Here is a 26,780-nt window from a genome sequence, read left to right as displayed (position 1 = left end):
AAGGAGAAGAGGGAGAAGGAGACACAGAATCCAAAGCAGACTCCAGGCTCTGCGCTATCAGCACAGAGCTGAATGTGGGGCTCAAACTCACGAACCATTATGACCTGAGCTGAAGTCAGACACTTAGCCAACTGAGCCACCAGGTGCCCCTCTCCAAGATTTATTTTGATTGTTTTAAATATGTAATCATCAGTTCATTTTTAAAATATATATTTTTTAAAGTTTATTTTGTGAGACAGAGTGTGAGCAGGGGAGGGGCAGAGAGAAAGGGAGAGAGAGAATCCCAAGAAGGCCCTGCACTAACAGTGCAGGCCTTGAATTCACAAACCGAGATCATGACCTGAACCAAAGTCAAGAGATGGATTCCTACCCAACTAAGCCACCCAGGCGCCCCCAGGAATTTATTTTTATATATGGCACTACATAAGGATTTCTTTTTAATGTTTATTTTTGAGAGAGAAAATTAATATGTGTGTGCCCACGTGAGTTGGGGAGGAGCAGAGAGCAAGGGAGAGAGAGAATCCCAAGCAGGCTCTGGGATGTCAGCTCAGAGCTCAGACTCATGGGGCTCGATCTCATGAACCATGAGTCATGACCTGAGCCAAAATCTAGAGTTGGTTGGTTAATTGACTGAGCCACCCAGGTACCTCTGAAGGTTTTATAAGTAATCTCTACATTCAGCGTAGGGGCTCGACCTCACCACCCTGAGATCAAGAGTCACACAGTCCACTGACCGGGCCAGCCAGGCACCCCACCAGATAGGGATTTTATGTAATTCTTTCAGAATGTTATTGAGTTGTCCTAGCACCAGATTATTAAATCATCACATTTGAATTAATGGATTATTAATATGGTAAATTAAATTAAAAAATAATGGTGGAGTGCTCAGTCAGCTAAGCGTCTGCCTTCCACTCAGCTCAGGTTCTGGTTTGTGAGTTGGAGCTCAAGTTGGGCTCTGTGCTGACAGCTTGGAGCCTGGAGCCTGCTTCAGATTCTGTAACTACCTCTCTGCCTCCCCCCGCACCGCCCCCCGCTAATGCTCTGTTTCTCTCTCTCTAAAATAAAACATTAAAAAATTTTAAATTAAAAATGGTTAATTAAAATATTACCTTTGTCATATAATAAATATTAGGGTTTGTTTCTGTATCTTTATCCTCTTCCAGTGTTCATTGTGTCTGTTCTTACTCCAGTGATACATTGGCTTGATCAAAGTGGCTTTCCTAATATGGTCTAATATAAGACAGACCTGTTCTAAATTTTTCAGAGTTTTTGCTGTTTTTTGGCATTTATTCTTCTGTGTAAAGTTTATGATCAATCATTTTATCTAATTTTTGGAAATATGACAATTTAATTAGAATTACATTAAATTTATTTATTAGTTTAAGAGAATTGACATTTTTCTTTTTTGAGAATTTTTAAGAATATCCCTTCCGTTGGGGCACCTGGGTGGCTCAGTCAGTTAATGCTCCAACTTTGGTTCAGGTCATGATCCCACGTTCGTGGGTTCGAGCCCTGTGTCAGGCTCTATGCTGACAGCTCAGAGCCTGGACCTTGCTCCTGATTCTGGTCTCCCTCTCTCTCTGCCCCTCCCCGCTCATGCTCTGTCTCTCTCTGTCTCAAAAATAAATAAAAAACATTAAAAAATATATATTCCTTTTGCTAAAAAAAAAAAAATATTCCTTCCACTCAAGATTTGGCATTTCTTTTCATATTTTTACATCTTTTTTTATGTCTGTCAACAAGATTTTCATGTTGTTTATATAGGTCTTATACTTGTTGAATATATTCCTGAGTGATCCAGAATTTTTATAAGCATTTCTAGATGCTTCTGGATACACTGAAGAGAAGCTATTGGTTTATGCTTTATCTTGTTTGCAGTTAACATACTAAATACTTAGGTTTATTATTTTGAGAGACAGAGAGACAGAGAATGAGCAGGGGAGGGGCAGAGAGAGAAGGAGACACAGAATCGGAAGCAGGCTCCAGGCTCCGAGCTGTCAGCACAGAGCCTGACACGGGGCTCGAACTCCCAGGCCAGGAGATCATGACCTGAGCCAAAGTCAGACGCTTAACTGACTGAGCCACCCAGGCGCCCCCGCATTTCTTTTTAACTCTCAAGTTTTCTAGGTGTACAGTTATATCCTCAGTGCAGAATCATAGCTTTCTCTTTCTTTCCAGTTTTATGCCATGTGTTCTTATCTAATTGTACCTGTTTGGCCCTACTGTAAGCTATTATTCTTTTATAAATGCAGGGGTTTTTAATATTTCTTTGTTTAGGTTCATGTTAACAGCTAGGTTTTGGTAATAACCTTCAATGTATATATGTAGTTTTCTAGTCTCTATTTCACTATGTGGTGGTTTTTGTTTGTTTTTTAATAAATTGCTGCTGGATTTTATCAAATACCTTTTCAGCATCGATATATTATAATATGGCTTTCTCCTTCAGTTTTGACTTATGTTTATAGAGTATCTCATGTTCAACAATCCTTATATTTATGGGATAAACCTACTTATTTATTGTGATGTATTTCTAGCTTCTCGTTGCTAATTTTTTTCCATTTTAAAATTGAGGTACAATTCACACACCTTAAAATGTACCCATTTAAAGTAGACAAGTCCCTAGTTTCTAATATATTTTGCAAAGTTATGCAAGTATCATTATTATCTAATTCCAGAATATTTTTATCACCTCAGAAAGAGACCTTGTGCCCATAGCTGCCCATTCTCCCTCACCCCCACCCCCGCAACCACTAATATGCTTTCTGTGGGTATAGGTTTGCGACTCTGGATGCTTCATATAAATGGAAACACACAGGAATTCTTGGGTGGCTCAGTTGATTGAGCCTCCGATTTTGGCTCAGATCATGACCTCACAGTCATAGGTTCAAGCCCCATGTCAGGTTCTGTGCTGTTACCTCAGAGCCTGTAGCCTGCTTTGGATTTTGTGTCTCCCACTAGTGCTCTGTCTCTGTCTCCGTCTCTCTCTCAAAGATAAAACGTTAAAAAAAAAGTGGAAGCATACAGTATATGTCTTTTGTGTCAGGCTCCTTTCACTTAGCACGCTTTCCAGGTTTATCGTGTTGTAGCACATAGCAGTACTTGGTTCTTTTCTTACGGCTGAATCAGTCCATCCCTTTGTAGGCCTGTACCATATTTTGCTATTCACTTATCAGTTGATGGCTGTTTCGGTTATTTCCACCTTTTGGCTATTACGAATAATGCTGCTTTGAACATTTGTGTACAATTATTGTGCCAAAACACGTTTTAATTTCTCTTGGGTACATACCTCCAAGTAGACTTGCTGGGTCACATAGGAACTCTGTTTTTCAGCAGTTGCCAAACTGTTTTCCCAAGCTGCCCGCAGTATATGGCACTTTTTATTCTGTCCTTTTAATCACAGCCATCCTAGTGTGTGTGACGTGGTTTCTCATCATGGGTTTGATTTGCATTTCCCTAGTGACTAATGATGTTGAGCCTTTTTCATGTGCTTATTGGCCATTTGTATATCTTCTTAGAGAAGTATCAATTCCTATCTTTTGTCTATTTTTAAATTGGGCTCTTTAGGGGCACCTGGGTGGCTAAGTCGGTTAAGCCTCCGACTTCGGCTCAGGTCAGATCTCACGTTCGTGGGTTTGAGCCCCGCGTCGGGCTCTGTGCTGACAGCTAGCTCAGAGCCTGGAGCCTGCTTCCAGTTCCCCCTCTCATGCTCTCTCTCTCTCTGTATCAAAAATAAATAAAAACATAAAAAAAATAAAAAAATAAATAAATTGGGCTCTTTGTTGACATGTAAGAATTGCTAGTATATTTTATAAAGAGTTTATCCTTAATGTTTCTATTTTGTGAGAAGGCATTCTAACTTTTTTTGGGTTTTGCTGAGAACTGTCAGATCACTGGGAGAAACAATGGTTTCTAGGCAGTTAATGTTTTTTCTGTTTATTTTGTTTGCATTAGAGAGTAACTCAGACATCTCCTGCGCAAGTACCCCCCCCATCTTGGATGCACCACCAGTCATACCTCGTGCAGCCTTCAGTGAGTGTTCAGAAGTGGGCGAAAGCCAAAGAGGCAATTTGCTGTAAAGAAAAAGCAATGGGATTTTATGATAGACGATGTGGGTGTGAGTTCTGGCTCAGTCGGAGTTTGTTATTCCTAGACAAGGACCCCATGCCGATGAGCAGAGCCCCCAGTGCTGTTGCACAGCTGGGCTGCTACTCCCTGTTGTTTCCCAGGGGTTTTAAACGTCTGCCTGTGGGGATCCTGGTAGGCATGAGTCACTAACCCTGTCCTTTGGTGCTGCCTCTAGGGTTCAGTTCTGACACCGGGGATGGATCACCCCATTTCTCTCCAGCCTGCCTCCATGATGGGACCTCTTGCCCAGCAGCTGGGCCACCTCTCCCTCAGCGGCACAGGCACGGTAAAGCAGGACATTTCTGATGTTCATCTTCTACTGAGCAACGGGTACCTGTGTCATGCTCTTCAGCATAAATCCTTGTGAACGAAGGTAGTGGCCACTTTGGCATCAGTGAAGGCACACTCAGACTAGGAGAGAAACCGAATATGGCTGTCCTGTTCCCCAGTCCACTCCTTTTAACTGATTCCTACTCAGGAGACTAAACAAATAGTGCTTCTGTCTACATAGCAGTTTATCCAGGAGCTCACACACATGTTCGTAGAGTTACTTAATGAAAATCATAGCAAGAAGAATGGATGATGCTCTGAGGTTTCTCGTAGGTCTGCTGCAGGCTGGCTTGCACCGGAGAACTTCAGGGCTGTGTGGTGAGGAAAAGCAGAAGGCAGGCAAGAGCAGGAAAGGAAGGCATGGAGGTGGACGTCTCTCTAAGCCAGTGCACTTTAGAAACATCTGAAGTGCTCTTGAAAAAGGCAATTAAATTAGACTCTCTGGGGATGGAACATAGACATCAGTGGTTTTAAAGCTCCGTAGGTACTTTAGGTAGAGCCAAGGAGCCCATCACCCTGAGCCTGCTGCTGGTTTTCGTTCTAGTACATGCCGGCGGCTGCTGCTTTGCAAGGAGCGTACATCTCCCAGTACACGCCTGTGCCGCCGGCCGGTGTCTCAGCCGAGGTAAGAGCTGTCTTGTCTCTCTGCATTGAGGATAGGAAGATCAACAGGCAGATTTTTGCCTGATCAAGATCTTCCTCTAACAGTGAGACTGGTTGTGTTCACAGTCAGCTGGTAGGTATGTGAGTAAATGTAGAACGTGAGGACTTTGTGCCCTTCCTCACATTTGGACAGTGGTTGGTGCCGCTCGCACTGTCTGGGTAGAAGGCGGAGTGCTTGAATTGTTGAGGTGAAGCTGTGTGGGCGTGGGTGCGGGAGGGGCGGGGCTGGGTGGCTTCCAGCCGGACTGCTTTAGTGGGAAGTGGCAAAAGGGCTGTGCAGGATGACCCTCCTACCTTGGCTGTGGTGCAGGAGAGCAGCGGCCAGCAGAATCAGGCGACAGTGGATGCTCCCTCAGACCACGGGGTCTACTCTTTCCAGTTCAACAAGTAACGCGGTAAGAACCACAGGTTCTCTGTCATCCATGCTCCCTGCCCTCTGGCTGCGGCCTCCTTTAGGACTCCCCGCCCCGGCTGCCCGTCTGTGCGGACTACGGGCCTACCTCTTTTTCTTGTGTTTTACTTCACTGAACTTTGCAGATGTGACTTTTTTTTTTTTTTACAAATTGAAGTTTTTTGGCAACTCTGCTTTGAGCAAGTCTATCAGCACAATTTTTCCAACAGCATTTACTCACTTGTGTCTGTGTCACATTTTGGTAATTCCAAAATACTTCACATTTTTTATACATTTGTTAGGGTGATCTGTGATGAGCAATTATAACTTTCTGAAAGTTTAGCTGATGGTTAGCATTTTTTCTTTTTTTTTCCAATTACGTATAATTTTATTTAAATAGTTTATTACCAAGTTGGTTTCCATATAACACCCAGTGCTCTTCCCTGCAAGTGCCCCCTTCCATGGCCATCACCCCCATCCCTTCCCCCGCCAGCCTTCAGTTGTTCTCAGCATTCAGAAGTCTCTCATGATTTGCCTCACTCCCTCTCCCCAACTCTTTTCCCTGGTTAGCATTTTTTAGCAATAGAGTACTTTAAAATTAAGGTATGTATATTATTTTTTTAGGCATAATGCTATTGCACACTTAATAGACTACAATATAATATAAACAGGGGCGCCTGGGTGGCTCAGTCAGTTAAGCCTCCAACTTCGGCTCAGGTCATGATCTCACGTTCGTGGGCTCAAGCCCCGCATCAGGCTCTGTGCTGACAGCTCAGAGCCTGGATCCTGCTTCAGATTCTTTGTCTCCCTGCCTCTGCCCCTCCCCATCTCATGCTCTGTCTCTCTTTGTCTCAAAAATAAACAAAACATTTTTAAAAATTAAAAGAAAAAAATAAAAATTAAAAGAAAAATAATGTAAACATAGTTTCTGTATGCAGTGGGAAACCAGAAATTTCATTTGACTTGCTGTACTGCAATGCTCGCTTTATTGCAGGGGTCTGGAACCGAACCGCAGTCTCTGAGGGACGCCTGCACAAACGAATTCTTGGCGATACTGATGCTCCCAGACTCTAGAGGGCCGACTGGGATTACAGACTATCCGTGAGCCCTGCTGAGGACTAATGCACGGTCATCGTTTCTCACAGGGGGGACCCGGAAAAAGAAATCCCCGCACTCCTGCCCTCTGCTTCTTCCTCCATTCCTGAGGGAGCCTGGGGGACCCGTTGCTTTCTGTGTGCTGCATTCAAGGAGATCAAAAGAACTGATTTTCTTTTCTTTTGCAAAGAAAGTTTTATATTTTGTTTTCAATTACAATATACTCTTTCTATATCCCAGAGAGACATAGTGCCTGGAGCTTCTCGTTTTTATGAAAAACCATTTTTGATGTGTTGGACTTCTCTGGGGAGGCTTTAAAATTTTTTTTCCTTTCTTTCTTTCTTTTTTTTTCTTTTTTTTTTAAAAGGTGGGGTGGAAGAACATTGATACAGAAGTCCTACTGTGGGCCCTAACGCAGAGTTTCGTTATGGGCTTATTTTGATGTGGGTAGAATTGTACACTCTTCTGAAGTTTTGCTTTATAGTCTTAGTTCATACATCCTGCCTTCTTTCTCTCATCCATACTGTTTTTTCTCTACACCAGAGCCTGCCCACTTTGCCTTTTTACAGTTTTTAATTTTGTTAATTTCTTCTTTGAATGAAATTTTGTATGGCCTTTTTGGGGGGCTTGGCAAGGAACAAGGTTGAACACCAAGTAGGCAGTGGAAGTTGCTTTTCCTCCCTATGCCTCACTGCGTCCTCGCAGCCTCGGAGAAGAGACCAGACTTTGCCTTCAAGAAACAGATGTGATGCAGACTCATTAAGGAGACAGTGCCACAGTTTTTGGAAGCCATCCTTGAGCCAAATTTGGATGAAGACTAGGTCTTCCCTGGAAAGTTCCAAAAGGGTGGATTTCCTGACTCCTAATTCTTCTGATCACTGAGACCAACACCTGTCTGAGGAAGTGTCTTTTCCAGTGACAGCTTTTCAAGGAATACCTGCTTTCCTGTTTTCCTGGAGGATCTTCTTTTCTGCCCAGGGTCTGTCCCTGCCCTGTCTCCCCTATCACACGTTGCTGGGCTCGGATGAGCCTTTGCAACTGTGACCTTGTTGAGTTGACTTTGGCTCTTTCCCCACTGCTTCATCTAGACTGGTGGTTCTGGTCTAGATGAAAAGAACACCAAGGAGGTGGTTTTTGTCCCTAGAGGCTACTTGGAAATCTCTGGAGACATTTTTGATTGCCTTGCCTGGGGGTGGGGGCTGTGTGCTATTGGCATCCAGTGGCCAGAGACCAAGGGTACTGCTAAAACACCCTACAGTGCACAGGACAGCCCTGGTTCCCCCAGCAAACAGTTATTTGGCTCAAAATGTTGGCTCAAGGTTGAGAAACCTGGTCGTGGACAGTGTTGTTACTGCCTCCTGTCCTAGAGGTCTATGGTAGATTCCCGCCCTAACCCTGGCCACACAGTGTCCTTACACTCAGTGTATCTGGTTGAGAGGGACAGAACTAGGGTCCTTAAATTTTCCCCAGGCTTTGACCTTGGACACCTCTGTGTACCGTGAGAGCTGCCCTTGAAAGGCACGTGCACACACATGTTCCGCAAGGGCCAGGCGTGGGGACTGTTCTGTGCTGTGCGCTGTACAGCGTGGGAAGGACAGAGCTCCCTGTAATTGTCCAGGTAACTTGCTTTGCCCTCGTGTGTTTGGATCCCTTTTCCAGGGAACCAGAATATCAAAAAAAATTTCCGTCTTGTGGAAGGACAACAGGGAGCTAGGACAGAAAAGGGCAGTAAATCCCATCTCATTACTTACAAGGTCAGGAATCCTTTAAAATCTGTATTTTGCTCTTTAACTCCATCTCCTTCTGGGAGCTCCAACTCTGACGTGGAGATGGAGAAGGCCTCGGCGCATCTCCTGGAAGTCAGATCCTGCAGCTGTCCTCTCCCGGCCACTCCCTGTGCACCGAGAGTTGTGCTCCTGTCACTTCAAGGTCAGGTGCTTTTCACCAGTCCAACAGACAGAAAGCCGAATGATAGAGAGTGGAGAGCCGGGTGTTTGGTAGGCTGGCTGTTGGGAGAGGAAGGGGATGACGCGGAGGGCAAAGAAGCTGCGGTGTCAGTTCCTGTACAGAGAGTTTGGACCCAGCTTCCCCTCCCCTCCATCCATCCCAGAAGTGAGTCCCTGTGCTCCTTGCCCCTCGACTGCCCTTTTGTACAGACCTGCAGGCAGGGGAGGTGGAGGGCTTGGGTCGGTTATAAAATGTAAAGGACATAATTGCCACTATTAATTTTTTCGTAAGTAATTTCAACCTCAGGAAGGGCTTATCCCTTGTAAAACAGCCCCAAACCCAGTAACTTTCTAGAAGGGTTTGGCTGACTGGGCAAGTAGCTCTTGTTTCTGAGTCTCTAGCCCCTAGTGAAGGAAAGAATGCCATGGATTTCTTGTCAGTGGCCTTGAAAAGGAGAAAAGAAATCCAGAATCCTGTTCATTTGATTGATAGTTTGGACACGCCTTACTATACCCAGGAGCTTTAGTGCAGTGGGGGCCTTTCAGGTATAGAAGCTGTTATTCATGCGACTGTTGCCTCTCCTTTGCTCTCCCAAAACTTTTTTTTAACTGTTTTTAGGTTTTTTTTTTTTTCCAGAACTCTTGATTGTATTTTCTGTGTTTAAAAAAAAAATGTTTAAATGGTCAGGATTGTGCTTCATTTTGTTTTAAATAATGAAGTTCCCTTTTGTGTGTTCTTCTCATGTGAATCTACATAGTGGATTCTGTTGCGTGTTTCTGGTTTGGGCAGGTTGGAGCACGGGAAGTGGTGGGGAGCCTGAAGTTATTTTTGTAGTAGTTAATGGCAGTATGGAATTTCTTTTTGGTGTTTGGGTTATGCTCATTTTTCCCCCCTAGTTGTTAGGTCCTTTCTAACAGTCGGTTGCTACATGGTGAGTGATCAGAGAAAGGGGAGAAAGGAATGAGGGATGCTTTTTCTCTCATGAAATAGCGGGTTAGTGGCGGCCATGGCAGGGGACTTGCAGGGGAGCCTTCAGGCTCACAGCCTAGGGCTGGGCTCTTTAAACACTGTGCCTAGTGTTTTCCGAATTGTCTTCACCGAACCAAGATCATACTGTCTGCACAGCACATCTCACCCCCACTCATTACAGATGTTCATAACATTCTGAACATATTTTGTGCTTTTCTGTTTTCGGTCAAACAGAACACATCAGAGCCCCTTCTTCAGATGAAATAATCCTTTACTAGCTCAGAGCCTGCCTGTCCCATCTCACGTCAGTGTTCCTACTGTTCCTTTCATGCTCGGGATGATATTCAAACCCTAGGCTGACTAGACTTTTTGGAGGAGGGTGTGGGTAGAGGGTAAGGAAGATATGGGAATGATGATAGGGAGAGATGTTATTTCTTAAGCCTGTTTTTAACGAGAGTTTGGAGAGCTGCCCAGACTAGGAAGCCTAGTGGCTCTGAAGAGGTAACAGCCCTTGTCAGTGATAGGCAGGGGTGGTAGGAGGACATTAGTTCGTTGAGGGTGAAGACGTGCTGCTCTCCCAACCATTCCTGGGCTGGGCCACCTCAGCCCAGCTCCATTCCTCTTCTTAAAACATTTTTTAAAAGATTTCTTTTTTTAATGTATGTTTTTGAGAGAGAGCAAGCAAGTTGGGGAGGGGCAGAGAGAGGGACACAGAATGCAAGGCAGGCTCCAGGCTTTGAGCAGTCAGCACAGAGCCTGACATGGGGCTCCAACTCAAGATGTTTTAACTGAGCCACCCAGGCCCTTCCTCTTCCTTTCTTAGCTTGTTGGTCAGTGAGTTCATTCACCTCCTTGATGCTTGCAGTTCTCGCTCCCTGCTGCTTCTGTGTCATCCTAAGTATGGGTTGTCACCTAGGTGCTTGAGAGGCCCAGGTGGAATGGGATGTTGTGGGGATTGTGGACAATTTAGTCTTTTAGGGGCGAAAAAAAATTTCCTTGCTGCTGTTGTGCTCATGCTCCACCTTCTGGGAAAGTAGGAAAACTGCACTCGTGAGGGGTGACTTTTTGAGTTTTTCTTTTATTTATTTATTTATTTTTGATACCAAGAGAGACGAGCAGAGAGGGAAAGGGGCAGAGAGACAGGAAGACACAGAATCCGAAGCGGGCTCCAGGCTCTGGGCTGTCAGCACAGAGCCCGATTAGGGCTCGAACCCATGAACATGAGATCAGGACCTGAGCCAAAGCCAGAGGCTCAACTCACTGAGCCACTCAGGCGCCCCCGACTTTGAGTTTCTTAACCAGTAGTAATAAACTTGGGTCAGTGATCAGGTCTAAACTTGTCCCCAGGCTCTACTAAATTAGCTTCAGAGAAGAGGGTGGGGGTTATGAAAGCCCATGTGTAAGGGCTAGATGTTCAACTTGTGCCTGGTCGCACTGATTCCACCTTAAACCAATTATTCCATTTCCGGTGCTTACCTACCTTTCAGGTCCTTCCAAGCATTAGCAGAGCCCTCCTATTTACTCAGCTTTTGTTTACCGCTTCCTTTTGAAAGGAAGGCTGCCTTCCTTCAGCCACTAAGGCCAGCCTGTGAGCTGTCACCCTTCTGACCTTTCCTGACCTTGCTAGGGGTGTTCGCCACAGGCCTGCAGTCCTGAGAGCTAGGTGCCCTCTTGCCCATTACCATTGCTCTTTCTCCCGCCACATCCACTCCACGTACCAGAACTTCCTTGTCCTTGTTACACGTCTACCTCACAATTTCAGTTTAACAAGGGCACGGGCACCTGGTTTACCTCTTTCCTTTACTCTGTCCTTTCGTTGACCTGGAGGTTAGAAAGGGTTCATGATCCAAATGCAACAATTTGTATTTCTGGAATGTCTCCTTTGGGATTTTTAGCTCACTGATCACCCTAGAGTAGCGTGCACTCCTCGGCCTCACTGAGATAGGCTCAACCGCCTAGGATATTAATCAATGCTTGGGAGCCGCTCCCAGGACCACCACTGGTGCGTATCTCAGAACCTGAGGATTAAGGGAGCTGGCCAGTGGCTGCCACACAGCCAAGAAGGGTGAACAAGTATCAAAGAGGGAGTTTGATTTTTATGGTGCTGGAAGCTTGTGTTCTTGCACCTTGTATCCTTAGTGCACCAGAACAGAACCTCCAGACTGGAGGGTGGGAAGACTTTCCAGCCCAAGTAAAGGCCCTCACTCCACTACGGTGTCCCTATCCCAACAGATTTTTGGGGGGCGGTACTTTGTGTGCACTTCTCATCTTGGACAGGAAAAGTTTAATTTATACCAATACATTTTGTACTATTTCTGTTATCCAGAAGCTTCTCATTTTATACTCCTATGTCTATGCCAGTGCTACCTACTGTCTAGCTTATTCTTTTTGGCCATTGGTATTTTCATGTTCCTTCCTTACAATTTGGTAGAGCTTCATTTTGTTGTCTTTCAACTTTTGTTTTGAAATAAAACACAAAAGTCTACCTCCTGGTGTTTTATCCATGGAGGGAGGCTGGGAGGCTGGTGATGGGCCCGTATCTGCTACTGGGGGAACACAAGTGGCAGCTTAGGAAGCATCTCCCAAGGCAGGAGGAAGTTGGTACTCCGAATCCCGCTTTGCTCCAGGACCTTGGCCAGGAGCACTAAGAACCTGTTCCACCCGCAGAGGCAGAAATCCTGCTCTGGATGACGCCTCTTGTACAGGAAAGGCCAAACTTGGCAGTTTAGGGCCGTATCACTCCCCTGCCTGCTGTCTCCTGTACCAGACCAGCCCTACTCACCCTAACACGCAGTCTTCCCCTTAGGCAAGCGTGAGAACCTATGCTGAAGGGAAGATAAATACACAAGAGTCTTTTGAATCTCTATCAAATGTGGTTTTTATTTCAACTGACAAGCACTTTTCTACAGCTGCACTTGTGGAACATCACATGGCAAAAACAGGAGTCTTTTTTTTTTTCTCTAGACCTTTTTTTTCTTTTTTAAACCTTATTAAAAATGAGATTGGTCCTAAAAATATAGAAAGAAATAAATTTAAATTCACAAAAAACTGTACATTATCAAAAAGTCACTAAAACACCACATTTGGTTATATAAAAAGTCAAGTCCCTTTTGTTGTAAAAGGAACATGGAAACTTGTTGGTGTTGATGGTGTGGTTTCTTCCTGTTACCAGACTGATAGAGGGGAGGGGAAACAAAGGGGCAGGGGGTGAGTTATTTTCTTTTTTTTAACTGTCTTCCCTACCGCATACTCTTATTTGACAAGAGAAAAATCCACCTAGCTCAAGGGGCAGTGAAGATGAGGGAAAGAAACATGAGAAATGGCCCCTTTGATCATACCCTACCCCACCCCCCTTCAAGCCCCTACTTCTTGGAACTGAGGCTAGGACTCCACCCCGCCTTAAAGAGTGCCTGGTCCCTAGGGAAAGAGATGGCGCTGGGAGAGGAACACAGAGCAGGAACATGGAGATTTCACTCCCCTGTCCACCTCGCCTCCAACAATAGAATTAATCTAGTACATTTTATACCAGGGGAAAACTGCCATGGGGAGAAAGAAGAGCCCCCACCTATAACAGTTCCAAACGTCTGACTAACACAAACTTTGTTACAGCGCAGTTATTTAGATAAAATATAAATATTTATGCATAATATAAAGTCAATTCAAATATTCTTCAATCCACCTCTTAAAAGCAAAAACAAAAAACAAAAAAAACATAAAATTAAAAGTTTTGAGGTTTATCTGACAGAAAAGGCGACTTTAGAAATAGGCCAGGGGGGGTGTGGGGGGCATAAAGGAATAAGAAAGGGGCTGCCCCAGGACCTCCCCACTCTGCCCCCAACCCCCTTCAGTGGCTGTCCAGTGCTGCCAGAAGGACAAGGAATGCTCTACCTTGCCTGGCACGCCCTCCCCTACCAATGGAACATTTCTTGGTCGCCTGGGCTGCCAGCAGCCGCCTCCCCAGTGCAAGTACCCGTAATCTCTGATGGGAGGGGCTCTGCTGAGCAGGAGAACAGGGGGTGGGGGCCCAGGGCTGTAGCTGGGAGTTAGCAGCTTTCCTCTCACAAGCTGGGGCTTAACTTGGGCATAATCACATGTAGGGCAGTGGTGGGCCCAGAGCCCTCTTCCCTGCTCTCTTGTGCTCTGGGGTCTCTGCTGCTGCTGGGGAAGGGGCCCCAGGTATGAAGTAGGTAAAGGGAAGAAAAGCACAACTAAACCCACAGAAGCTCATGGGATTAGGAAAAGATCCAGTTCTACCCCTCTCCCTACAAAAGCTCAAGACTCCAAGCTACTGAAAGGAGAGGGAGTTCCTGCTGAAAGATTGCACAGTTTGAAGAGGCTGGAACAGAAATGCCTGGGAGAGGAGACACAGCCTTATACCCAGAAAAACTGCTCCTGTGGTTTCCCAAGGACAAAAATGTGATGGTTTGAAACACTAGGGAAGGTGGGAATAAAAAGAGATACTTAGGGAAACAAGATGCCATCAAACAACACAGCACAATCACAGCATCCTCCCACCCTCCCCCCTTCTCTCTCTCCTTCACACACACCACACATACCCATAGACAGACAGACAGACACACACACACACACACACACACACCTCTGAGGCCAGCTGATTGCTACCTGGCCTCCATCTTGGGAGTGCGCCCAAACTCAGCAGTAGTTGTCCCTGAGGAGTTCCCAAGAGGGAGGTTTGGGTAAGGGGCTGGGTGGGGGGGGGTTCAGGTGGCTGGAAGGCCCAGGGTCCAGGGTGCCTCCCTGCCTTCTCCCCAGCTACTGAGTTTCAAAAAAGGCTAGAAACTCAGCACATGAGGAGTATCAACATTACAGAGGGGATAGCTATTGGCAGGAAGATGAGGACAGAAAGACAGGGACCTCTGAACTTCTTTTTCCTTTGAAGGGAAAAAAGATTTGGGGGAAGAAAAGGGTAGAGGAACCCGTACACGATAGTTTTACATTACTGGATGAGAGAAAACTGGAAAGTAGGGAAAAGGAAAAATTGAGAAAGTGAGAAGCAGGGGAGGACTGAACATGGAAGCAGCATGTTCAGGGCCCGGTGTCCGGCTCGACACACTTGGGAGTTAAGTCCACTTTACTGGCCGTCACTGCGGGTCCACACACAGTACAGAGTGTTTCTCGGTTTCACACATTCACTAGAACTATTGCTATTGTTAAACAGCCCCAGAATGCTGGGGCACGTACAGGGAAGGAGAAGAAGCTGGGAAGAGGAAGCAGGGACTTCTTTCCTCCTCCTCATTTTAAATTAGGAAATAAAACAGAAAGGAAAAATTCTTTCTTTCTTTCTTTTTTTTGGCTTTCAGTCCAGAAGGACCTCATCTCTGCCCCTCTTATTTGAAGAGCAAGAGGAGGAAAGGGAGAAAGGGGTGTAGGTAGGGATAAGAGGATGTAGGGTGCTGCCAAGGGTGGGGTCAAAAGTTAGGCTTAGATCTCTGACTTGAGTCTGGACCCAGGGCAGCATCAGCAGGTGAGAATGGCAGGGTAGTTTTTGTTTGGAGGGCAGAGGGAGATGCCACCAGGTGACTCCCCACCTCCCGTGCCTCACAGATTGGCCTGTTTTCCCTGATAAAACTCCTCCCAGCGGCTCTCGAAGAAGCGGCGCATGATGTGCCCAGCCTTGCCTACTTCAGAGTCATCCTCGTTGAAGGTCTGGCAGTTGTCAAAGACCAGGAGCGCGTCTGCTGCGAACTCCTCCGAGCTGGTGTACCTGGGCGAGGTGGAGGCAGAGCTGTGAGTTGGGGGGTGCGGGGGTGCGGGGCAGGGGGGAGTTACAGCAGCAACAGCCAGCTGGGAGAGGTGCTCATGTCTACCTACCCTCCTCGGAGCAGTCGCTCCCTCATGGTGGAAAAATCCATAGGGTTTTTGATGATGCGCCGGTACCCGCTCACCAAACGTGGATTCACGGGCTCCAGGAAAGGCCAAGCTGCATCATGGGACTCCATCTCCATCAAGATAATCCTGTCATTTCATTAAAGGGACAGTGAAGGCTGCATCACAAGAAGCAAATACACTGACCCCTCGTAGCCCTTTACTGAGGCAAAGGTAGAGCCAGTTGTCCCCAGAATTCATTCAACTCACTCGCAAAACGTGAGATCACTGTGGTGGTTCCGCATGGAGAGCCGCCGCCGCTTGGAGGGGGAGAGCCCTTCTTCTGAGTACCGGGGCGCCGCTGGGCTTTCTCGACCCCTTGACAGTACCCGGCGTCGGCGGCCATCCCCTTCTGGGAAGTTCAGTTCGTAACTACTTTTCCGCTTCTGGCCTCGTTTTGGGAACCCAGGCTTCTGAGTGAATCCTCCCTCTACCTGCTGAGGATGGGAAAAGGTGAGGTAAGAAACAACCGGACAGGTACTCTGAGTGCCCTCCAGTTCATTACAATCCCTACTTGTCTAAGTGTGATTCAGGCTTCAAAATAATTCCACGCATAAGCCAGCATGTGCATCTATTCACACAAGCCAATAAAGGAGGTAAAAGGGAAAGTATAATCATTCCCATTTTACAGAGGAAAGCAAGTGAGGCTCCAGGATTTAAGTGACTTGTCCAAAGACCCAGAACCCAGGTCTCCCATCACCTAGCCTGGAACTCTTTCCAAGGCTTTCAGGGGTGAGAAAGAAAACCTCTGACTTCTGCTTGGGAGCAGGAATGAGAAAGCAGAAGCCTTACCTGGGCCAAACATACTGCACAGAACCAATCTCCTTCTGGGACAGCCTCCATCTTGGGCCGATGGCAGTAAATGTGGCAGCCCCGGTCACACCCATCACAAAGCAGAAGAAACTCATCATTGTCACCCTTCCGGCAGACGAGACAGGTCTAGACCCAGGATATGAGGAGGCAAGGTGAGGCCTCAAGCCTCTGCCAGGGACCCCACCCACGTGGCTGGCTGGCCCCTCAGCCTTCCTAGGCTCTCCCAGCTTCTTACCACTTTGTTGACGGACTTCTCCCAGGCAATGGACCTCTCCAGCTGGCCCAGGCACAAGCACACCTGGGCTGCACTGCGGCAGCGCTCAAGTGTCTGGCGCCATGCTCGAATGCGAGGGGTGATCTCATATGATCTGGGGAGAGAAGGTGGCAATCTTTGGATGAGGAAAAGGACCCAGTAACTTACCCCTTTGACCCAGGACTGAGAATGGGGGAGAGGGATCACTCACATCTCTGTAGTGGTGCACTGGGGGGCACTACTGGGCGTGCTGAGCAAGGCCTTCTCCAGCACAACCTCATGGGCTGGCCAAAGTGGCTCCCGTAGATACCGCCGCTCCACATTCTGCTCCAGGGCGGCCAGCCGCATCACAGCCAGGTCCAGAGGGTTGGTAGTTTTACGCTGGGGTGCCAGCCCTTCTCTACCTCGACCTCTCCAAGTGATATCCTCCTGTGAGTCAGGTAGATGCTCACAGTAGGCCAAGTCTTCACGAGTAGAGTCTGGGCTGGGACACGTCCAGCCCTGCAGGTGAGAGGGAGCAACAAAACCCATTGTAAATAAGCATAGAAAAAAAATTGGCATCATTTAAGAGGTCACTTTTGCAGTGGGGATCCTAGGTTTTCCCTAACAGAGTACAAGAGATGAACGCCTCCCCCTCAACAACTTCCTAGCCGGTGCCAGTCCCAGTGTACCCGAATCTGCAGATCAGACAGGATAACCCGCTGTTCCAGCTCCTCTACCCACTGAAGCACGGCCAGGTCTGTCTCATAGGTCTTTTCTTTGGGAGACCAGCTCATAATCCCTTCTTGAAAGGCAGGTAGCTGACTGGGCTCAAAGATGGGGTCTGAGAACACAAAAGGCAGAGGGAAAGGCCCATCAATCAGGCTCTTGTCCACAACAGCAGCTCAACATTTACCTTGGGCTCTTCAGCTCAGGCTGGGTCCAAGTATCTATCTTACCAGTTGAGGGCCGTAGGCAGACTTCCTGTAAGAAGTCCCTGTGCTTGTTTAGGTGTTTGTGAAGTGCCTTTTCTCGGATGCCTCGGGGGTGCAGGGCCTTGAGCATGGCATCCAAGGTCTCAGGATCTTGGATGCACCACCAGCCAGAGCACATCTCTGTGAAGAGTTAACGTGTGAGGGTGGGAGTGGGAACTAGCTATAAGTCCCACAGCCCCTATCTGATGCCACCCTAAGGGCACTCACCAGGGGGGACAGGCTGGGCGGTCAGCTGGGTTAGATAACGCTGCTCCATCTGTTTGAAGAACTTACTGGGAGGTCTCCCCCTCCGTTTTGGCTGTCCTAGCCCTGTGAGACTCTGTGGTGTTCCCCCAGGGTCTCCTGTTCGCCTCTTAGCAGTCAATCCAGGCAAGAGGGTAGAAGAGAGCTGCATTGGAGAACAGGGGTTGGCAGCACTGGGTCTACTCATCTGTGAGATGAAACATGAGGAGGAGAGGGTATTGTGTTTAGAAGACCCTAATGGCTCTATCCATTCCCCCAGCTTTCAGCCCGCACCAAAGCAGTGGAGCCTGTAGCAAGATGAAGTCAATTGCATACCACTAATTCTGGCTACTTACTGGCTTGGAAGAGGCAGGTTGCTGAGGGGAGAGTGTAGGCTGGTCCTCAGAAACTGCAGGGGGTGGTGTAGGGGCAGCACTGCAAGGCATATGGGCTGAGAAGTTAAACCAGGGAGCTTGAGAATCAGGGATGGATTCTGCCTCATCAGGCTCTGGCTCCTCCAAGGGCTGTGATGGGGTTGGGTCCAGTTTTCCAGGGCTGCTGTCAGGTGTGAGGACTGAGCTGCTCAGCAGGGAGCCATGGCTCTGAGTCTGGCTCAGCCAAGACAGGAAGGCTGACTGGCTGAGGTCATGCTGGCTCTGACCCAGGGACAAAGGGGAGCCTTCTGGCTCCAGGAACCCATTTTGGGGCTGGGAATGGAGCTGAAGCTGGGGTTGGGGCTGGGGCTGAGCATGAGCCTGAAGCTGAGGATGGGGCTGAATCTCAGGCTGAAGCTGGGCATCAAGCTGTTCTGAACCCTGACCCCTCACAGGGGATTTAAGGTGCCTAGGTTGCATAGACCCAGGCTTAGTTTTCCGAGGCCGGCCTCGAGCCCGGGCAGGAGTACTGGCAGAGGTGCTAGAGCTGGCTAATTCCTTCTTCAGCGAGAAGGAGGCTGGGCTGGGGGCTGGATGGGCTGCCGCTTTTAAAGACTCAGTTTCCTGCTTTATCACATTCTCAGGAGCTGTAAAGAGAAATGAAGAGCTTAAGATATGCACTGATATATAAAGGGAAAGAAAGTGAAAAACACTGGATATACATTTTTCTCTAGGACTTAATCCCCCTGCCCTGTCCCTCTTCCCGGCTTAAGATTCAATTGGGAACTTGTTATGCCAATGAACAATGAAAGAAACCCTATTCTCCCACGTAAGCAGCAGCAGCATTAATCATAAGCTAATATTTATTAAGAACAAGATATATGTAAAATACTATCTTAAGAATTAACTAATTCTAATCCTCTTGATAGTTCTATGAAGTATACATACTATTATTATCTCTGCTTTATAAATGAAGAAACTGAAGCATAGAGCTAGCTAGTTGGTAAATGGCAGAGCAAATAAATAGGAAGTCTTACTCCCGAGCCTGTTCTCTTAACCACTAGGCGACACTGATTCTCATAAAATGAAAAAAACCCAGAAAAACGAGACAGAAGAAAAGGAACTGGTTAACTTTGGTTAGCTAGGACTCAGTTCAGGCTCCCATGAAACACCTACCTAAACTCTCTTCTGTTCCTTCCACAAAGATACCAGCCAAATAGGGCAACACCCAATAGCGGCGTCTGTAGCGGTCCTGACCCAAGGAGACTGCCCGAAGCATCTGGGATGAGTGAAGCAGCTTTTTTCGAAAGAAGAGCTGACGCTGGGTAGACAGCAAAGAAGATGAACAAAAAACACATTTCTAAAGAGCGACTCTGTATAATATATGGGAAAAGGGCAATGGCTCTCGGCTTCCCTATAAAATTGATACCATGTGGGGCCCTATTAATAAAGTGATCAAACCTCTCGCAGCCCACATCTCTAGATCCTGAGAGGTTAGGAGCACAATACCTTGCTGAGTTTTTCTATCTGGCGCTCTAGCTCTGGGATGCTTGATGCTGTGGCATCAACCTGGAGAAGAAACAAATGGACAATGAGAGAAAGAGAATTATTAGAATCAAGAAAGAAGTCATCGGTTTTCTAACTCCCACTGTCCTCAATGTGTGGCTAGTACCTCTCCATCTCTTCGACCCCTACGGCCATGGACAGTCGCTACAGTCTCTTCCTCCTCTTCTTCCTCCATGCCACTGGTCTCCTCCATGATTCGAGAACTGCGCCTCCGCCCCAGGCCCTCTTCTGGCCCTTGTAGCTCTACCTCAGGCCGCCCAGTTCGCTTGGCCAGAGCAGTTTTCAGTCTTGAAACAGATGAAGGGAAGCTGTGGTGAGGAATTTGAGACTGCCACAAAAGGAACACCTGGAATCTAAGCCATACTGAGCCCAGCGGTGAGGTCCCTTCCCCAGGGGAGAGGCTGTACATATCAAGTTCGAGACAAAAGAAAGTCCTGGCTGTGCTTCACCCTTTGCCACTTCTCTCCTCTCTGGGCTCTATCCTCTGGCACCTGCCTACCTCCGGAGCCGGCCTTCAACGATCCACTTGTTTTTCCTGTAGCTGGACATACTCTCCAGAGTCTTGTCGATCTCACTGAAGGAGAAGAGGAAATGAGATTTTGAGGTAGAAGTGGCAGTACAAACATAAAAGGAGACCCAAGGGTGAAGGGGCTGTAGCTGAACAGGAGTTTCATCCTAGAGGGGCACCTGCACGGCTCGGTCAGTTAAGGTTCCACCTTTGGTTCAGGTCATGATCTCATGCTTCTTGAGTTTGAGCCCCACAGTGAGCCTGCTGCTGTCAGCAGAGAGCCTGCTTCTTCTGATCTTCTGATCCTGCCTCTCCCTCTCTCTGCCCCTCCCCCATTCAGAGGCTCTCTCTCAAAAATAAAAATAAACATTAAAAAAAAAAAGAAAAAAGAAGAAAGGAGTTTCATCCTAGAGCCTAGGTTGGATAAATTTCAGAGAAAGGCTTAGATTCTCCCTGGGAAGGTACTAAGACACAGTCCGAAGTCACTCCAGCATCTCCAGAGCATGGCAGTGGACACACACCACCCAGGACTTCAGGATGGTTATACTCCTCCCCTTCCCATTCCGACCAAGGCATACAGTAACGTTCCCCACCCCAGCCCCTCACTTGATGATGAGGGTGGAGCCGTTGAGCTCATGCACAAGGAAGGCCAGGACAGCAGCCTTCTGCTGGGGTGGCTGGGCCTGAAAAGGCTGGGTGCGCAGGCTGTCACAGAGGGCTGGCTCCACTCCATAGGCCATGAGGAAGCAGCGCAGGATCTCAGATACATTGTCTCTTGTCAGCGGGATGTCAGACACCTTCTCTCCCAAGATCTTTAAGGACTGTTTGGAGGAGAGCAGAATAGGAGTTAACAGAAAAAGTGAAACAACGCAAGTTGAGGGAATTTGGAATAAGAAAATATACTAGGAGAGAACTATGAAGTGAAAAAGAGGGAAAGAATGAAAGTTGCTAAGACATGATGAGAGAAAACAAAGGAAAGGTTCAAAAGAAAAGAAATGAAAATAAGGGAAAATGAACAAAATAAGCCAAGGGAAGTCAGGAAGAAAAACAGAAGGGAAAAATATAAGGAAAACAAATACGAGAAAATCAGATCTCTTTTTATTTGCCCTCATCACTTTAGGGAGGGGCTTTCATGTGTTTAACTAAAAGAGAAAACAAAACTGAGACAAAGCCCGGGATCCCAGGCTCTCCCAACGCACCCAGAGAGGCTCTCACCTGACAGTAGGAGGGCAAGCCAGGATCATAGAGCGCGGCCTTCAGGAGCCGCACCAGCAGATCTTGCACCTCACCCAGGCTGTCGCCTTGACACAGGAGTCCCTCCTGGAGGACCCCCAGGCTGGGTACGTCTTTCACGGGGTCAAAGCCCAGCACCTTGCCAAAGCTGTGCAGGAATTCCACGATGGTCAAGCAGTCTGAAAAGGCCCCACTAGGCAGGATCAGACCAGGGATGCGTGAGAAGTCAGGCAGCGGCTGTAAGGATAAAAGTGGTAGTGTTGTCAAACATAACTTAAAGCAACAGTCTGGATATCTAGGATGTTCTTCCATGAATGAAAATGTCTGCACAACTGGCCCTTCCAGGACCCAGAAACCCAGGACCTGTTACTCTCCCCTCACTACCTGATGGTCAGTCAGACACATATCCTCTGTAGGCTTCTTCATCTCCTCCAAGATCATCTGCTGCCTCTGCCGCTCCTCCAAGCGCTTCTGCATGGCCAGCGTTTTATCTGCTTTACAGGCTGACTTGCCTTTGGCCACTTCCTCCTTTTCCTTCAATTTTACCTTCTCTTTCTTCTCTCTCTTCACTTTTTCCTTCAGTTTTTCCTGCTTTGTCTTTACCTTCTCCTTCTCAGCCTACTCACCCAAGGGAGAGAGGAACCAAGAGCTCCATAAAGATTCCAGTCACCACTCTTCCCTGGTCCCCATCCTCCCCACCTCAGAGCCCACAAACACGGCTATAAAACAAGACCAACTCACACATGTCTTGCAGAATCAAGTTTCTTGACTTCAAAGTTATACTTGTGTGTACATGCACCTACCTTGGGTTTCTTCTTAGCTTCCTTCTGCTTTAAGCTCTTGGTCTCTTGTTTCCGCTTATTTCTGGCCTGTAAACCATAAGGGAAGTCATTTCTCCTCAAACTCTGAAAGCATCTCTGCTTGGGCTAGGATTCAAAACAGACAAGGGTGCTGGGGAGGAGAGGTGAGAGATGGGATGAGGGGTTGGCAATGGATTGATTCTCTCACCCTGGAGATACCCAAATGATTCTTGAACAAGCCCAAATTTCTAAATCAAGCCCCCCAAAATTTGAGGTAATGAAGGTTTGCTGCTATATGAGGTGGGAAGGTGGCAAATGAGGGAGAAGAAGAGAAAACGAAGCAGACTTAGGAAAAGCCAACCCACTTTGTAATCTGAGAGCCCTCACCTGCCCTTGGACAGTAGGCTGACACTCTCCTCGTTGTACCTTCTGCTTTGTCTTCTTCTTGATTTTGCTCATCTTTGTTTTATCCTCCTCATTCAATGTTTCTGTGAGGGCAGAAAGAAAAATCAAGGGTGTGGCAGACTGATCTCCAGCATTCAGAGCAGCACATGCCTGTCACAAAGCTGGCTTCCCAAGCAGCTTCCTGAAAAATCTAGAAGTTTGTTTTTTAGTACAAATAATAAAATGTTGGGGGTAAAAATGTAGAGACACACTGGCTGTGGGGTAGCATAAAAACTCAAATGGTATCTTGTGCCCAAAAGTCCCAGCCCCTGGAACAGATGGGACTACTTTAGAAGGGGTCCTAGAAGCCACAACAAGAGCAGCAATGCACACACTGATTTTAGAGGAGAGAAAGAAAACAGAAAGCCAAACTGCCAAGTTGGAGGCATCAATTAACAAAAAATGTGCCAGAAAGAAAAGGCTCAAATAATGGACACCTCAGTAGAACTGGATCAACAGTGACGTAACTGTTGCTTATGTTCAGCGCTTATGCCTTACTCTACTAAAAAATATAAATTTCTTTGCTTTTGGAAGGCTGTATATTGAAGTAGACTACTGCAAATGGAACATTTTAGAATTGATGTTTCTGATAAGATAGTACCTATTCCATTCTGGCATGGACACACTACCGGCACCATATCTGTATAGTAACCCTCCAAATTAGATAGATACTATCTGCAGATAAGCCAGTATACACTTCTAGTAAAATGTTAAGTGTCTTGCTCCAGGTCATATGGTTAGAATGTGGCAAAGTCAGAACTCTAAAGAGGAGTGAGAAGACTTTTTTCAAATTTTTTTCAAATTCTTCACTCTACAGCAGGGTAATATGCAGTATTTACTAAAAAATTACATATTTTCTACCTGTCTATCCACTAAAACAGCATTATCTTTGGATTCAGATGTGAATTCTGAAACTCCATGATGGTGGCAATAAGGTAAAAGTGTAGAACCCAAACCAATAAGCCAAGGAGCTAAAAGATGGCAAGAAAGGACATGGAAGTCCTCTCCTCTCCTATCAACATCTGGGGACTGCCCAAGGCTCCACTAGGATGAGCGATTCAAGAAGAAACTGGTTGTTTAAATAAGAAACACCATTGTACCTTGGGTCTCCAGTTTCTTTAGGACGCGGTTATCTGTCTTACTCAACAGCTCGGTGATTTTGACTTTGGGTGGCCGACCTCGTCCCCGTTTCACCTTGGGGACTTCCTTAATCTTGGCCTTCTCAGTATTTCGAGGTCGGCCCCGTTTCCCTGTAATCGCCTGAATCCTGGATGGGATCTCCTCTGCTGAGAGCTGTACCCACTGCAAGCCCTGAGGTAATGAAGAAACCTGTTACAATTGTGAGGGTACAAGCCACCAGACCCTCGAGTCATTTAATGTCCCAGAACCTCCACACCCCACAAGAGGAAGCTGCAGCTTGTCCACCAACTCTTTCTCAGAGACAAAAGTGTATTTAACCCTGCAGTGTGCACCTCTGGCGTGTCTCTCTCTTCAAAGAAATCTCCAACAGGCATACGAGGACTGAAACTGAAGTGCTCACGACGGACATTGTGTACCACATTGCGGCTCAGGTACTAAAAGGAAAAGGGAAAGTGGCATTAATGAAGTCACAGCTCTATCATGCCTTCATCCTGCAACAGCATAAGCAGAACAGACCAAAGAGCAGGAAATGCTAACCTGTTGCCACTGGGCTCAAGAAAGGAGCCTGTGCACCCCTTAAAATGCCCATGAAAGCTACATTACCTTGATCACTTCCGGGAACTGTTTCATCCTCTTCCCACAGGGGCCATAATACCAGGTCTCCCCCTGCCATCGGTGGCTACCCTTCTTAATGCGCACCTCTCTCCGCCACCTGCCAGAGAAGCACACGTGCCCTGTCGCCAGGTCACACCCCTACCCACACATAGTCAAGCCACCCCAGGAGCCAAGCCCACTGAGATGACCCTCCCTGCATCTCTCTTCTGCATGTGTCTTTGTTAGAACTGCACGTAGATGCAAACAGCATGAGACACAAACTTGGCTGGAAGGCAGATCCACAAATTCCTCAGGGCCTTGGGAGAAAGTAACCCACCAAACTGTATGTGTCCAGAAAGACCTCCACCCCTACCTTTACAAAGTCAGTGTAACGAGCAGCCAGGAACTCCCTCCCCGGTGGCATTCATTGCAATGTCTGGGTTTCCAGCAAAGAGGAAGAAGATTTGAGGGAATAAAGGCAGAAAAGACAGGTGGGGAGGCAAGCAGAAGAGTAAACTTGCTGCTGACTCCATGAAATGCCTTCACAGGCCAAGGCTCGGTGAGGAAATCTATGTTCTAAGAAACAGATTATTCTATGACTAAGCCCTATTTTTCTCTCAAAACTTTAAGCAGAACTCTGGGGCGCCTGGGTGGCCCAGTCGGTTGGGCTTCCAACTTCAGCTTAGGTCATGATCTCATGGTTTGAGTTTGAGCCCATGCTGACAGTTCAGAGACTAGAGTCTGGAGCCTGCTTCAGATTCTGTGTCTCCTTCTTTCTCTGTCCCTCCCATGCTTGCACCCTGTGTGTCTCTCACTCTGTCTCAAAACTAAATATTAAAAAAAAAACAAAAACAAAAACAAAACCTCTTAAGCAGAACTCCTACTTGGTGACCACAAGTAGCCTAGAGGGGTGGGGGTGGGGAAGATCAGGAAGGCACTTATCTCTATAAGTCCTTGATGTCAACTGGCTTGCTCATTCTGGTCATATACCATTCCTGCCCTTACCTCTCCAAAGAGCATTAAAAAAAATAAAAATAAATAATCCCAATTCATCAGAACTCAGCCGCTCCCCATTCACTGCTATCCTTTCTCTAAGCATCTAAAACAAGTCAGCTAATTTGGATATCTGAGCTCTAGGGTCACCAGCAGGGTTTAGAAAAGATAACATCCGCAGCCCCTGGAGCAAAAAAAAAAAAGCTACTAGATGAGGAAAGAATAGGTGAGGGGAGGCAGGTCCAGGGAAAAGAAGAATAGCATAAGAATCTCAGGCATTATCATTGCAGATAACTGTCCTTTAATCCAGTCTAGCCCATTCCTCTCATCTCAGAAGAGATGACCTCTCTTCCCCTCTTCCTAGATGCATTCATTAAATTTGTCAGGGTCAACATATAAAGCAAACTAGAGCATTTACCCATGTTGGAGGGGAAGACGAACTTCTTCTGGGGTAGCAATACGTCTCCTCAGGACATCACCTTGGGAGGAAGACAGGGAATACCCACGTTAAGAATTCAAACAAAACAGGGAAAGCCAGCAGAGAAGGGCTAAATGCCACACAGGACAGAAACTTTTCTTGGAACTGGCTAGGAGTATAACAGACTCTGGACTCACCACTACCAGAAGTAGTGACTCCTTCTCCAGTGATTTCTTCCAGGTCAGCAGTGGTTTCAGGAAGGCTGTTGACATCTTTATCTGCTGGGGAGGCTGTTGGAAGGGCAATGGCTGGAGAAGCTGAAGGGGACACTTTTGGAGAGGTCACTTGGGAGGCCGTCAAGGAGACTTCTGAGGAGACTGGTGGGAGGGCTGCTGAGGAAGTTGGAGAGACAGCTGGGAATGCTGCTGGGGAGGTGACTGGGGACACTTCTGGGGAGACTGCTGGCGAAACTGCTGGGGAGACTTCTGGAGAGATTTCCAGGGAGGCTGCTGGCGAAACTGCCAGGGAGATTGCCGGGGAGGCTGTTGGTGCGATTGCTGGTGAAGATGCTGGATGGAGCTGAATAGTGGATGACTGGTCAGGGGCTGGTTCGGTCAGAGATGGTGGGAAGTCTGAAGCCTGAGTCTCCATTTCTTCCTGTTCTGCATCACTACCATTGTTCAGGTCAAAGGTGTTATCTAGAAACCAAAGGGACAGGACAAAAAATAATGTCTTACAAAGCAAGAGAATCTACTCAATCAAACATAGACTAAGCTAAACAGAATTACTTCCAGCGCTTTCCCCTAGGGTTGGAAAAGGAGAAGTAGCCTCTGGCACTCCTCCCCAACCATTCATGAAAGTTAAAGGGCAAAGCTCCTGCTGTCACTGTGTGAAGTACCTTTTACTTGGACCCCGTAAGGCCTCTGGCCTCCTTTTTCCTCCTTTCCCACAAATTCTTCTGGGCACAAGGCAGAAATCAGAGTGTAGCAGCCTAGGCCTTCTTTAGTCCCACCAGACTATCCCATAGGCTCCTCAGCTCCCA

The 26,780-nt window shown here is 47.1% G+C and overlaps 2 protein-coding genes across 9 annotated transcripts in view; one reads left to right on the top strand and one right to left on the bottom strand.

The window, feature by feature from the left end:
• Positions 1 to 6,847, top strand: part of RBMS2 (RNA binding motif single stranded interacting protein 2) — a 65,919-nt gene extending 59,072 nt beyond the window's left edge. For all 4 annotated transcript variants that reach the window (XM_029955187.1, XM_029955190.1, XM_029955189.1 and 1 more), the window contains 5 exons: positions 3,952 to 4,029; positions 4,301 to 4,411; positions 5,000 to 5,080; positions 5,429 to 5,513; positions 6,504 to 6,847. In XM_029955187.1, coding sequence (XP_029811047.1) covers positions 3,952 to 4,029; positions 4,301 to 4,411; positions 5,000 to 5,080; positions 5,429 to 5,509 — 351 coding nt within the window. In that variant the 3' untranslated portion in view covers positions 5,510 to 5,513; positions 6,504 to 6,847. The remainder of the gene's footprint in view (positions 1 to 3,951; positions 4,030 to 4,300; positions 4,412 to 4,999; positions 5,081 to 5,428; positions 5,514 to 6,503) is intronic.
• Positions 6,848 to 15,014: 8,167 nt separating this feature from the next.
• BAZ2A (bromodomain adjacent to zinc finger domain 2A) overlaps positions 15,015 to 26,780 on the bottom strand; it is a 32,406-nt gene continuing 20,640 nt past the window's right edge. For 3 of the 5 annotated variants that reach the window (XM_029953319.1, XM_029953318.1, XM_029953322.1), the window contains 24 exons: positions 25,936 to 26,436; positions 25,739 to 25,799; positions 24,337 to 24,445; positions 24,066 to 24,167; positions 23,694 to 23,904; positions 22,537 to 22,637; positions 22,153 to 22,218; positions 21,734 to 21,967; positions 21,332 to 21,586; positions 20,723 to 20,937; positions 20,108 to 20,182; positions 19,715 to 19,895; positions 19,552 to 19,611; positions 19,219 to 19,363; positions 18,025 to 18,689; positions 17,654 to 17,876; positions 17,411 to 17,566; positions 17,144 to 17,295; positions 16,684 to 16,973; positions 16,455 to 16,587; positions 16,199 to 16,345; positions 15,617 to 15,843; positions 15,353 to 15,496; positions 15,015 to 15,245 (listed from right to left, as the gene is read on the bottom strand). In XM_029953319.1, the coding sequence (XP_029809179.1) occupies positions 15,080 to 15,245; positions 15,353 to 15,496; positions 15,617 to 15,843; positions 16,199 to 16,345; positions 16,455 to 16,587; positions 16,684 to 16,973; positions 17,144 to 17,295; positions 17,411 to 17,566; positions 17,654 to 17,876; positions 18,025 to 18,689; positions 19,219 to 19,363; positions 19,552 to 19,611; positions 19,715 to 19,895; positions 20,108 to 20,182; positions 20,723 to 20,937; positions 21,332 to 21,586; positions 21,734 to 21,967; positions 22,153 to 22,218; positions 22,537 to 22,637; positions 23,694 to 23,904; positions 24,066 to 24,167; positions 24,337 to 24,445; positions 25,739 to 25,799; positions 25,936 to 26,436 (4,619 nt within the window). In that variant the 3' untranslated portion in view covers positions 15,015 to 15,079. The remainder of the gene's footprint in view (positions 15,246 to 15,352; positions 15,497 to 15,616; positions 15,844 to 16,198; positions 16,346 to 16,454; positions 16,588 to 16,683; positions 16,974 to 17,143; positions 17,296 to 17,410; positions 17,567 to 17,653; positions 17,877 to 18,024; positions 18,690 to 19,218; positions 19,364 to 19,551; positions 19,612 to 19,714; positions 19,896 to 20,107; positions 20,183 to 20,722; positions 20,938 to 21,331; positions 21,587 to 21,733; positions 21,968 to 22,152; positions 22,219 to 22,536; positions 22,638 to 23,693; positions 23,905 to 24,065; positions 24,168 to 24,336; positions 24,446 to 25,738; positions 25,800 to 25,935; positions 26,437 to 26,780) is intronic. The other 2 variants (XM_029953320.1, XM_029953321.1) reach the window with 2 other exon arrangements.

The sequence above is a fragment of the Suricata suricatta genome, chromosome 10 (assembly GCF_006229205.1).
Source record: "Suricata suricatta isolate VVHF042 chromosome 10, meerkat_22Aug2017_6uvM2_HiC, whole genome shotgun sequence".
Taxonomy (NCBI): domain Eukaryota; kingdom Metazoa; phylum Chordata; class Mammalia; order Carnivora; family Herpestidae; genus Suricata; species Suricata suricatta.
This window is presented reverse-complemented; position numbering and strand designations above follow the sequence as displayed.